This window comes from Hemitrygon akajei, chromosome 19, assembly GCF_048418815.1.
Source record: "Hemitrygon akajei chromosome 19, sHemAka1.3, whole genome shotgun sequence".
NCBI classification, from domain to species: Eukaryota; Metazoa; Chordata; class Chondrichthyes; order Myliobatiformes; family Dasyatidae; genus Hemitrygon; species Hemitrygon akajei.
In genome coordinates this window covers 67,774,236-67,787,159 of record NC_133142.1, presented here as the reverse complement: position 1 = coordinate 67,787,159, position 12,924 = coordinate 67,774,236, and the positions used below count along the sequence as shown (strand labels likewise).

Here is a 12,924-nt window from a genome sequence, read left to right as displayed (position 1 = left end):
TAGCAGATAAATCTCTGTCAATTTCAAACTCTCATTCCTCACCTAGGCAATCCTGGCTCCAAAATCCTTTGCAACACTTGGATACCGAAACGTTCTTCTTACATATATGCCTGCAACCAGCTTGCGAAATTTGCTGTTCTCCACCCAAGTCCACAAAAAATCTTATATAATAAAAACAAAATCATTAAAATACTGGCAAGAATGGATAAATATTTGACTATATTTTTCCTTATTAATAATCACCAGGCAAATATGTATTTTTAAAATGTCAAATCTTATCTGATCTTAGATGATTTGGTTTAGAAAAAGTATTGTGCTGAATACTTCTAATAATAAATGTCATTCTGGTCATTCTTTGCACAGCCACACCCTAGAAAATCTAAAACCCTCTGCCTATTTCCTTCGCTTTGCATACTGTTGTGGGGGATGACCTCAAGGGGAATGCTACAGAGACTGGGTTACTGGCACTGAGCATAGGTCCGTAGTGCAGAAGGGAAAGAGGGAGAAGAGGGGAGTGGTAGTGACAGGGTCTCAATAGTTAGGGGAGAACAGACAGGAGATTCGGAGGACATGAACAGGACACCCAAGATGGTATGTTGCCTCCTGAGTGCCAGGGTCAGGGACACCTCGTATCGTGTCCACAACATGTTGGAGAGAGAGGGAGAGCAGCCTGATGTCTTGGTACATATTGGTACTAATGACATAGGAAGGAAAAGCAAAGAGGTCCTGAAAAGAGAATTTAGAGAGCTAGGTAGAAAGTTGAGAAGCAGGACCTCCCAGGTAGTAATTTCTGGATTGCTGCCTGGGCCACACACCAGTGAGGGGAGAAACAGGATGATATGGCAAGTTAATGTGTGGCTGAGAAGCTGGTGCAGGGGGCAGATGTTCAGGTTCTTGGATAATTGGAATCTCTTCTGGGGAAGGTATAACCTGTTCAAAAGGGACGAGTTGCACCTAAACCTGAGGGGGACCAGTATTCTCACGGGCAGGTTTGTTTGAGCTGTTGGGGAGGGTTTAAACTCATTTGCTAGGGGGGTGGGAACCAGAGTGAAGGGACTCAGTATAGAACGGATGGTAAAAAAGCAAAGATACCATGCAGTCAGACTGCCAGGAAGGGCAGGCAGATGATAGGACAAAATTGCAGCCAGCAGGGTGAGTATCAGTGCATTAGGGATGCAGAATCAAAAAGGGTAGCAAATACAGTACTTAAAATGTTGTATCTCAATGCACAGAGTATAAGAAATAAAGTGGATGATCTTGTTGCACTATTTCAGGTCATCAGGTACGATGTTGTGGCCATCACTGAATCGTGGCTGAAGGATGGTTGCAGTTGGAAGCTGAATGTCTACCTATCATCTTGTGGTTCTTCCTTCCCTTCTCTTAATTTCTTACTCTAACTCCTCATCATTCTTTTGCTGCCCTGATGAAGGGTCTCAGCTTGAAACGTTGACTGTACTCTTTCCATAGATGCTGCCTGGCCTGCTGAGTTCCTCCAGCATCTTGTGTGTGTTACTTGGATTTCCAGCGTCTGCAGATTTTCTCTTGTTTGTGATTGGACTATATTGTTCCCACTTTTTTCCTTCCTCCTTACGTGCTACAAAGCACATTGTCAGGTTGTATCTGGCAATTATTTTTAATATATTAGTGATACTCTGGTATGAAGCATGTGAATGACATTTACAACAGACTAATCTGAATATATTGATTGCTAGGGGATTCTGCCTCTCACACATTGGGAATACATTTCTTTGATCAGCGGTGTTTTGATACTATCTGAAGATTTCCCCCAGCTGATATATCTTCTTACTGTAATACTGATTATAAAAGATTTTATATTTCCTGGCTTGTGGAAAATCTCTCAAACAGCTCTTGTCAGAAATCTGATAGAGTGTTGACAACTCTTTCATGTGGATGTAACTTTAATGTCTGAAGAAGCAGTCATCATGTTTAAAAAAGCTCATGCAGATAGTCTCCTTACAACTATACTCATCATCCGCTCTTCCCCGGATCACTGCTTTTACAGTTCATATAATGTGCAAAGGCATTTCCAGAACTCTTGAGCTTATTTTGTCCAACAACTCCCAGGCTGAAGCAGAAAACATCAAGATGCTTAGTAGCTGTGTGGTCGTGAGGAATGTCATCACGATGCAGCCATTTCTTGTTTCATCATTATTGCAGCGGGCAGCTCCTGTAATTATCACAGAGTAGTACAGCACCGGAACAGGATTTCAGCCCACTGACCATGGTGCCAATCTAACTGAAACTGTCTGCCTGCACCGTTCATATCCCTCAGTGCCCTGCCTGTTCACGCATTTAAGTACCTCTTAAACATCACTGTCAGATCTGTTTCTACCACCACACCCAGCAGTGCTTTCCAAGCACTTAACCCTCCCTGTTTTCAATAGACATAATTGCTAATTAACAATTAAACATACTTAATATTTTGTAATATTATGTACTTTCGTTCAGTCACACTTCAGTCTCTTGACTCTCCAGAGAGAACAAACCAACTTACCCAACCTCTTCTTGTAGCTAATTAATTCCAATCCAGGCCACATCCTCAAACACCCTTCCTGTAATGTGACAACCAGAACTATACGCAGTACTCCACATGTGGCCTAACTAAAGATTCGAACTATGCAACATGATTTATACTCAATGACCTGACTGATAAAAGGCAAGCCTATTCATTTTTGTTGCCACTTTCAAGGGACTGAAGACTTGCACCCCAAAATGCCTCTGTACATTAGTGTTCCTCGGTGTCCTGTCACCTTCACTGTATCGATTCATTTAAAACATCACTACATGGAATACTCTGCTTCAAGGATCCAACTTCCCAACATTATCAGAAGGAGTCAGAACGGACAGCAAATGCCACTCCTAATACAACAACTTGAGTGACTAATGGTGGGGGTTGGGGGTGGATACCAGGCTCAATCCTGTACAGTGGAAGCATAGTAGAAGGACATTCCACAAAGTTTTTTTTTTCTCTCAGCTCTTGGTAACAAGATCAGTTCACAATTAAGAGTTTTGCTATATTATCAGGAGATAGTTGACTGGAAGATTGGCATAAGACCATAAGACATAGAAGCAGATTTAGGCCATTTGGCCCATCGAGTCTTCTCCGCCATTCAATCATGGCTGATGATTTTCTCCCCTGCTCAACCCCACTCCCTGGCCTTCTCCCTGTGACCTTTGATGCCGTGTCCCAGCAAGAACCTATCAAACTCTGCCTTAAATATACCCAATGACCTATCCTCCACAACTGCCTATGGTAATAAATTCCACAAATTCACTATCCCCTGGCTAAAGAAATTTCCCCACATCTCTGGTTTAAATAAACTCCCCTCTGTCCTAGACTCCCCCACCATGACAAACATCCTTTCCACATCTACTCTGTCTATGCTTTTGAACATTCGAAAGGTTTCAATGAGATCCCTTCTCATCCTTCTAAACTCCAGTGAGTACAGACCTACAGCCATCAAACATTCCTCGTATGATAACACTTTGATTCCTGGAATCATCCTTGTGAACCTCCTCTGAACCCTCTCCAATATCAGCACAGATGAGGAGATGAAAATAATTCACAATTTTCAAAGGGAGGCCTCACCAGTAGTTTACAAGGCCGCAGCATCTTGTACACTAAACCTCTTGAAATGAATGCTAACATTGCATTTGTCACTTTCTTTCCCAGTCTCCTATTCTGCAACCTACTTGCTTCCTCAACACCACCTGCCCCTCCGCCAATCCTTGGATCATCTGAAAAATTGGCAACAAAGTCATCTATTCCATAATTTATATCAATGATATACAGCATAAAAAGAAACGGTCCCAACACCAGACCCTGCCACTAGTAACTGGTACCCCACCAAAAAAGGATCCTTTTAGTCCCACTTGCTGCCTCCTACCAATCAGCTAATACTCTAACCATGCCAGTAACTTCCCTGTAATACTATGGGCCCTTAACTTGATAAGCAGCCTCACATGTGGCACCTTGTCAAAGGCCTTCTGAAAGTCCAAATATACAACACCAAATGCATCCCCTTTATCTATCCTACATGTAAACTCCTCAAGGAATTCCAACAGGTTCGACAGGCAAGATGTTCCCTTAAGGAAACCATACTGACTTTGTCCTATCTTCTCCTGTGTCACCAAATACTCAATAACCTCATCTTTAATAATTGACTCCAACATCTTCCCAACCACTGAGGTCAGGCTAACTGGTCTATAATTTCCTTTCTGCTGCCTTCCTCCTTTCTTAAAAAGTGAAGTGACATTTGTAATTGTCCAGTCCTCTGGCACCATGCCAGAGTCCAATGATTTTAGAAAGATCATTACTAATGCCACCACAATCTCTACCACCACCACTTTCAGAACCTTAGGATGCAGTTCATCTGGTCTGGCTGACTTATGTACCCTTAAATCTTTCAGCTTTTTGAGCACCTTCTCCCTTGTAATAGTAACTGCATTCACTTCTCTTCCCTCACACCCTTAAACACCTGGTACACTGCCAGTGTTTCCACAGTGAAGGCTGATGCAAAATACTCATTTAGTTCATCTGCCATCTCCTTGTGCCCCACCATTATTTCTCTGGCCTCATCGTACAGTGGTCCTACATCCACTCTCACCTCTATTATTTTTTTACTTACTTGAAAAAGCTTTTATTATCCACTTTGATATTGGTTGCTATCTTGCTCTCATAATGCATTCTGATATATCCATCCATGGCCTCCTCCACCGTCAGGATAAGGCCATGCTTAGGTTGGAGAAACAACACCTTCTATACCTTTTGGGTAGCCTCCAATCTGATGGCATGAACTCCTGTGGCCTTCTGTCTCTTTCACCAATCAACTTCCTAGCTCATTGCTTCATCCCTCCCCCTCCAAGTTTCATCTATGACCTGGCATTTCTCTCCCCCCCCCCTTTTAAAACTATTCTCTAGCTTTTTTCTTCCAGTCTTGCGGAAAAGTTTCGGCCCAAAACGTTGTCCATACTTTTTTCCACAGATGCCTCCTGTCCTACTGAGTTCCTCCAGCATTTTGTGTGTGTTGCTCGGATTTCCAGCATTTGCAGATTTTCTCTAGCTTTTGCTTTCATATTTCATCTTTTCCCACCTAATGATTCTTTTAGTTGTTCTCTGTAGGTTTTTAAAAGCTTCCCAATCCTCTCTCTTCCTGCTAATTTTTGCTTTGTTGTATGCTCTCTCTTTTGTTTTTGCATTAGCTTTGACTTCCCTTGTCAGTCACGGTTGTACTATTTTGCCATTTGAATATTTCTTTGTTTTTGGAATACATCTGTCCTGCACCTTCCTCATCTTTCCCAGAAACTTACGCCATTACTGCTCTGCAGCATATACTTCCGCCCAGCTCCTCTCTCATACCACTGTAATTTCCCTTACTCCACTGAAATACTGCTGTATCAGACTTTACTTTCTCCCTATCAAATTTCAAGTTGAACTCAATCATATTGTGATCACTGTCTCCTAAGGGTTCTTTTATCTTAAACTCCCTAATCACCTCTGGTTCATTACATAACACCCAAGCCAGTATAGCTGATCCCCTAGTAGGTTCAACGACAAACTGCTCTAAAAAGCCATCTCATAGGCATTCAACAAACAAACCTGCATGTTGAAATCTCCCATGTTTATCATAACATTGCCTTTTCTCTTTCCCATTTTAATCTGTGGTTCAGATCCCAGCCACTGTTGGGAGGCCTGTATAACTGCCATCAGCGTCCTTTAACCCTTGCAGTTTCTTAACTCAACCCCCACAATGGTTCAACATCTTCTGATCCTATGTCACATCTTTCTACTGATTTGATGCCATCCTTTACCAACAGAGCCAAAACACCCCCTCTGCCTACCTTCCTATCCCTCCAATACAATGTTAAACTGGGCGAAGGTGAAGTAAAGAGTTGGGAAGCTGACCGGTGAAAATGATACAGTGCTGGAGAAGGGGGAATCTGAAAGGAGAAGTCAGACGGCCATGTAAGCAGTAAAGGGGGTGAGGACAGCCAGAGGCAGGTGAAAGGGTGAGAGAGGGAAATGGGAAAGGGGAATAGTGAATGGGGAGAGGTGTATTAACAGAAGTTTGAGAAAGCGATACTCATGCCATCAGGCCAGGGGCTACCTAGGTCGAATATAAGGTGCTGCTCTGCCAACCTGAGTGTGGCCTCATTGTGATAGTAAAAGAGGCTATGGACTGACATATTGGAATGGGAATGGGAAGTGGGATTAAAATAGGTAGCCACTGGGAGGTCCTGCTTTTTCTGGCAGACAGCGTGTAGGTGCCTGGCGAAGCAGTCACCCTATCAGGTCTCACTGATAAACAGGAGGCCACACCCAGAAGATACCCCAAACAGAGTCACACATGAAGTGTCGCTGTACCTGGAAGGACTGTTTGGGGCCCTGAATGGTAATGAGGGAGGAGGTGTGGGGCAGGTGTAATACTTGTTCTATTTGCAAGGATAATGTAACATTAGTGTAATGGGTGGTTTGAAGGGCAGTGGATCCAAGGACCTGTTTCCCTGCTACGTGTCTCAATGCTTCCTTAACACTACCTTGTTGGAGACCATAACCAACAACACAATCATGCAGATGCTGCAGATTTTCACAATGAAGTTTACATGGCTAGTGTCTGGATAACAGCAATTAGTCCTTTTTTGCAGCCAGATAGAAACTGAACAATAATCAAGTTGTGAGCACATTCCTTTCAGGTGAAGGAGATTTAGACTTGCAGCACTTGATTCCCATATTTATGACACTGCATGCTTTCGGAAGTTTAATACCAAGTGTAAGCTGATTCATTTTTCTCACAAGTCGTGAAGATGTTGTTTCTTGTGATACAGCATTCAATGTGTAAGTGTTGCACAATGGATAATGGAAGGAGACTTGGGATAACTGAAAGGAAACAATAGCATCTTCAGGTTTGATAAATTTGACTGTAACACTAAGAATTCTCTTAACCTAGAGGCTATCCCATGGCAAATGTCAGAATCCTCTGATCTTTTTCTTTGGCTTCAGTCTGGGTATGATAAGCTCCATTTCCATGTCACCAAAGAGTGAACAAATAAGAGGGACAAAGCTAAGGTGCTGCCACGTCTAGTGGGATGTGATACCAATGAAGATGGTGTAAAAGGTAGTAAAGATTTTCAGTTACCATGTTCCTTAAAATGACAATAGCTGAGGGGAGACCCAGCGGAAGTATTCTGAAATCAGCAAGTTTTGATTCCCCTCACTAGACAGCTGAATAACTAAAGACGGATTAGAAATAAGTGGCAGAAATAAAAGAGGAAATTGGGAAAGACAAAAACTTCAATCCCATTTAAGATACAGATGGATGAACATTTGAAGTGCTATAACCTACAAGGCCAGAGACTGAAAACTGGAAAATGGGATTGAGCTACATCCAACCCCATTTTCAACCAGGATTAATGTGATAATCTGAATAGACTCCCTCCATGTATAAATTTATATAATTCCACATTTTTTAGTACAATATGAACTCTCCAACATCTAAAACGCACAACTGTCACCAAGAACATGCAAACCGATTGCTGAAGAGTACACTTCTTGCTTGTGGCAAGATTTAACTAAACAGCAGCTGGGAATAATAAAGCAAGCTACCTGCAGGGAGATAGGAACAACTCAGGAACAAACTGAATGTGATACTCTCCAATCTTATGGAAAATTTTATCATCAATAATCAAAAATCACTATCACAGAAACAAGTAGTTTCCCCAGGTATTGTGGCACCATCTTCTGTGGCACAATAGCTGGAAGTGACGCATTGTGCCCAAAAATGGGAAATTCTGAAATCTATTCCCATGCCACCATCAAGTCTTAATTTTAATGCCAATGATCTTTAAGCTTTTCTACAATACCAGCTACTTGTGGTCCCTGAATTATATTTTAAAAGTGATATTTAATAATTAATGTTATATTTTCTAATTTCAAATCTCATTTCTCCTAATTGCTAACACATTCACATAACTAATCTGGAGCAAAAACAAGACTCCAGTATCTGTAGTCCTATGTCACCAAATCTCTGTTTCTGCATCATCACCACAGGCTTGGCAACCCATGCTACAATGTACATTGACCATATCCCTTAAATTAATTTTCATCATAATGTTATGTTTTTCATCATGTGAATTTTTTTTACTCAATACACATTTAGATTTCTACATACTGTAATAGCAAATCAAATTATGGTGGCCGAGCAAGACTTCATTTGTTGATGAAAATCACCTGCAGTCTTGAATTCCAAAGCCACGTCTGATCTTTTGAAAGCCTCGAGGACATAAGAGATTTTGGCTTATCAAACAGGAGGTACAGGCTGTCTCTGTGAACAGCTCTATCTGCTCGTTGCATCGCTGGCGTTTCTAGGTTGGGATGGGAAAGGGAATGGAAGCAAAAGTTTTATATTAGACCAATCAGACATAATTTCCAACCCCCTACACAGCCCAATTTTCATGTCCATTTTAATTCCATTGAAAGAGCAGTCAAGAACCAATGAGCACCTGAGGACCATAGGCATTGCTCTCCCCCATTAAATATCACAAACACACCTATGAATCAATGCAAAGATGTGTTGAGGAAACATCTTGTTGTTGAGAGAACGTTTGAATTAAAAGATTATTCTTTTAACTCAAATAATCACTATTGCAATACAGCTATACCCTCTAATAGCTTGATGTTATAATTTCACCAGCAAAAATTACTCATTTAAAAAACACAGAATCAGCTCACCAGTGATCCAGTAGGACAATTCCAGAGCAATAAGCATGGTCCAATTAAGATATGGACACAAGTTTTAAATCTCACTTCTGATTGCAGCCACTGCGATATTTTAATCACTTTCCTATCTAAATTTATTTTGATGTCTGCAGATAGGAATTACTAGAATGACCCTTGTCAATTTGATTATACAATCAACCATGTTTCAAATCACTTTTCAAATCCACAAACCTGATTGTCTGGGTGGGCCCACTTTTTTTTCTTTCTGCTCCGACCCAACAGAACTCCTATCCACATACCTCAACTCTATTTTATTCCCTTTGGCTCAATTCCTTCCCACCTACATCTATGACATATCACAGGCTCTCAATTTCTTCAACAACTTTCAATTCCCTGGACCTGATTGCCTCATTTTCACCATGGATGTCCAGTTCTTGTAACTTTCCATTCTCCATCAAGAAGGCCTTAAAACTCCATTTCTTTCTCAACACAGACCCAACTAGTTCCCCTCCACACAACACCACCACCCCACCCCCACTGCTGTACTGCAGAATGGGTCCTCACACTCAACAATTTCTCTTACAGTTCCTCCCACTTTCTTCAAACCCAAGGTATAGCCATGGGAACCCGCATGGGTGCTAACCATGCCTGCTTCTTCATTGACTACATAGTACAGTCCATGTACCAAATCTTTATTGGGAATACTCCACAACTGTTTCTACACTACATTGAATGCTGCAATGGTGTTGCTTCATACACCCATGCTGAGCTTGTCAATTTCATCAATTTTGACTCCTGCTTCCACCCTGCCCTTAAATTCACTTGGTCCATCTCTGACACCTCTCTCCACTTTCTCAATCTCTCTGCCTCCATCTCTGGGGACAAACTGTCTACAGATATCTTTTATAAAGCTACCAACTCTCATGGCTATCCTGATTATACCTCTTCCTGTAAAAATGCTATTCCCTTTTCTCAATTCCTTTGTCTCTGCCATATCTGTTCCTAGGATGGGGCTTCCATTTACAGAAAACCAGAGAGGTCCTCCTTCTTTGTAGGACAGAGTTTCCCTTCCTCTATTATTGATTTCGCACTCACCTGCATCTCCTCCACTTCCCAGACAGCTTAGTAGGGATAGAGTTCCTTTTGTCCTTACCTACCACCCCATGAGCCTCCAAATCCAACAGATTATTCTCTGCCATCTTCAAAGGGATCCTACCAGCAAACACATCTTTACCCTTTTCTCTGTAATTCCCTTAGCTATTTGTCCTTCACTACTAATGTTCCTCCTGACACTTAACCCTACAAATGGCCAAAGTGCTACCTCTTCCCTCATCTCCATTCAGGGCCCCAAACAGTCCTTCCAGGTGAGACAACACTTCAACCTGCAAGTGTATCAGGGTCACCTACTGTATCTGGTGTTCCTGGTGTAGCCTCCTCTACATCGGTGAGACCCGATGTAGATTAGGGGAACAGTTTACTGAATACCTTCGCTATGTATGCATCAAGCAAGGTTTCTCAGTTGTCAGCCTTTTTCATTCCAATCCCCAATCCCATTCTGACATGTTGGTTGATGGCCTCCTCTACTACCACGATGAGGCCTCCTTCAAGTTGGAGAAGCAACACATCGTATTTCGTCTGGGTAGCCTCCAACCTGATAGCATTAACCATCCGTTTCTCTAACTTCTGGTAAATTATCCCCCTTCCCCTTCCATTCCCTAGTCTGACTCACCTGTTCGATTTTCCTCTCCTGCCCATCACCTCCCACTGCTGCCCCTCCTCCTTCCTTCTCTCTCATGGTCCCATCTCATCTCCCATAAGATTCCTTCTTCTTCAGCCCTTTTACCTTTTCCACCTATCCCCTCCCAATTTCTCACTGCATTCCCACCTCCCCATCACCTAGCCCTTCTACCTTATACCCCTTCCCCTCCCCCACTTTCTTTCTCGGGCTTCTTCCCCTCTCCTTTCCAGTCTTGACAAAGGGTCTCAGCCTGAAATGTCATCAGTTTATTCCTCTCCATAGATGCTTCACAACCTGTTCAGTTCCTCCACAATTTTGTGTGTTTTGTTCTGATTTCCAGTGTCCGCAGAATCCCTTGTGTTTATATATTTCAGACCAAAATTCTCGCATTCATCAAGGTGTTACTCAACCATACATTAGGGACATTTAAGGAACTCTCAGATGGAGAGCAATGTAGGGACAAAGATTAGATTGCTCTTAGAGTGGGTTAAAAGACCAGCACAACATTGTGCTGTAGTGCTGGGTAACTCACGGGCAGGAAGCCCCTCTCACAGAGGGGTATCACACTAACGTCAATTGTATGTATGCCTTCATATTTCTTAACATTTTCTTTATAAGATCAGTTGGATAAAAATGTTGCTCAAAGTGCACGATATTCGAACTAGTTTAGGGGAAAGGAGCAAAACAGAGGATGTGCAAGGTGGCAATGAGCGGCAAATTGCCGCAATATTCAAACCGAGGATGGAAAGCCCCCGGAGTTTGGCGCGGCCTCCGAGTTCTTCCACGCTTCCAAACTGTAGACCAGACGACCCACCTGTGCAATACTTAGCCTGAGAGTCATAGACATTTAGACAGGTACATGGAAATGAAAGGTTTAGAGGGCGAAGGACCCGAATGGGACCAACTCGGGTAGGTAATTAGGTCGGCACAGGCAAGCTGGGCCGAGGAGCTCGCTTCTGCGCTGCAACATTTCTGAATTTATTCTGAGTAATGTACTAAATGTACTGCAAAAAAAAAACGATGGGTAGGAGATATTAAAGCCCAAAAGGAATCTGGGCTTTAAATCCTGCAGATACAGAGGTACGTGTTACTCAGCATATTTAACCAGTTTTTCTAATTTAATTACCTCCTCCCTCATCTTGTGCTATTTTTAAACTTGGCAAATAGTCAGCACCCCAAGTTCAACGCACAAAATAGAGTTAATGGCCTGAAATGTACACATCAAGGTAAAAAGCACACATAAATTCCAGTGATGCTTTCGTGCAATAGTTGACCCCGTTGCGTTCTGCATCAAACCAGGCCAACAACAGAAGTTTCTGCTGGAACGAAGTGTTATCTCAAAGAAACGCCCCATTACGACTTTCCTTCCCCTCCCCCTCCCTCCCTATTTGCCAGGGTGGAGATAATCAATTGTGAGAAATCAAATAACAAAATTATTTCAATCGCTGTAGGGCAAAAATAAACAGCCGCTAGGGGAAACACAGAAAGGCGTAGTGGCCTGTGCCCGCCCGCAAAACAAAACTAAGAGAACAAGCACAAAGTACACGCCGAGTGCAGCAACATAGTCTCACAGAGAATCGAGCAACACACGATCAACTTCTTACCTTTAGCCCCTCGGCAGCCCCAAGACACAGCAGGATCGTCACCAGTGCTGCAAAAAGCCAGGAACTGATACCTTTCATTCTTTCAGCATCCGTCAGTCCAGAGCGGCACGGCTGAAGTTGCTGCTGGGCGCTCGCCGATCCTCCGGATGACAGACGGTGGCCGCACACCCCACAATAGCCAGATTCACATGAACAGCAGCCCGAAGAGACAGAACTCTCATCTGCTCGGCTCCCAGCTACAAGTGTGCATCAAGATGCGAGCTCGCGACCGGGTTCGAGGCTCTGAGTCTTTTTTTAAAAGCGGATACACTTTGCTTCGGAAGGAGAAAGTATATAATCTACAAAGACCCGGGATTAACATGCAAAAGTCTTCCAGAAAACAGGATTTCCTTCTGCCGTATCAGAACGAGACAGATGTTCGGAAATCCGCCCGCTTCAACGCTGGCATTGCAGATAATGTTACAAATTTTGGGGGCAAGTCAGTTTCCCTCCAGGCGTTGCACAGTTGTCACCCGGTCCTCTGGTGGTCTCTGTCAGTGCTGGATTCTGTCCCGCCGTTGTGATTGTATCCACACATGCCGCTTAGAAACGACCGGTTTGGATACGACCAGCTAGCTCACCCACTGGTTTTCCTCAGAGTAGTTTCCCCCTTTTCTTCCCCATCAGAACACCCCTCCCCCCAAAAAATTAACTTCTGTGAGCAAGAAGTCACCAAGTGATATGGCGGTTTTGACCAGTCTTCTTGCACGTTTCTGACTGGTTTTAGATCAGCGGTTAAAAGGCTGCATTCACACCCCTGGAAGACATTCCACTTTGGCTTCCCTAATCAAATCAAAAACAGAGCA

General features: G+C 43.0%; 1 protein-coding gene across 2 annotated transcripts in view; it reads right to left on the bottom strand.

Moving 5' to 3' along the window:
* Positions 1-12,722, bottom strand: part of stab1 (stabilin 1) — a 347,363-nt gene extending 334,641 nt beyond the window's left edge. For both annotated transcript variants that reach the window (XM_073072696.1, XM_073072697.1), the window contains exons 1-3: positions 12,080-12,722; positions 8,249-8,382; positions 43-161 (exon numbers count right to left, since the gene is read on the bottom strand). In XM_073072696.1, the coding sequence (XP_072928797.1) occupies positions 43-161; positions 8,249-8,382; positions 12,080-12,157 (331 nt within the window). In that variant the 5' untranslated portion in view covers positions 12,158-12,722. The remainder of the gene's footprint in view (positions 1-42; positions 162-8,248; positions 8,383-12,079) is intronic.
* Between the last annotated feature and the right edge of the window lie 202 nt (positions 12,723-12,924).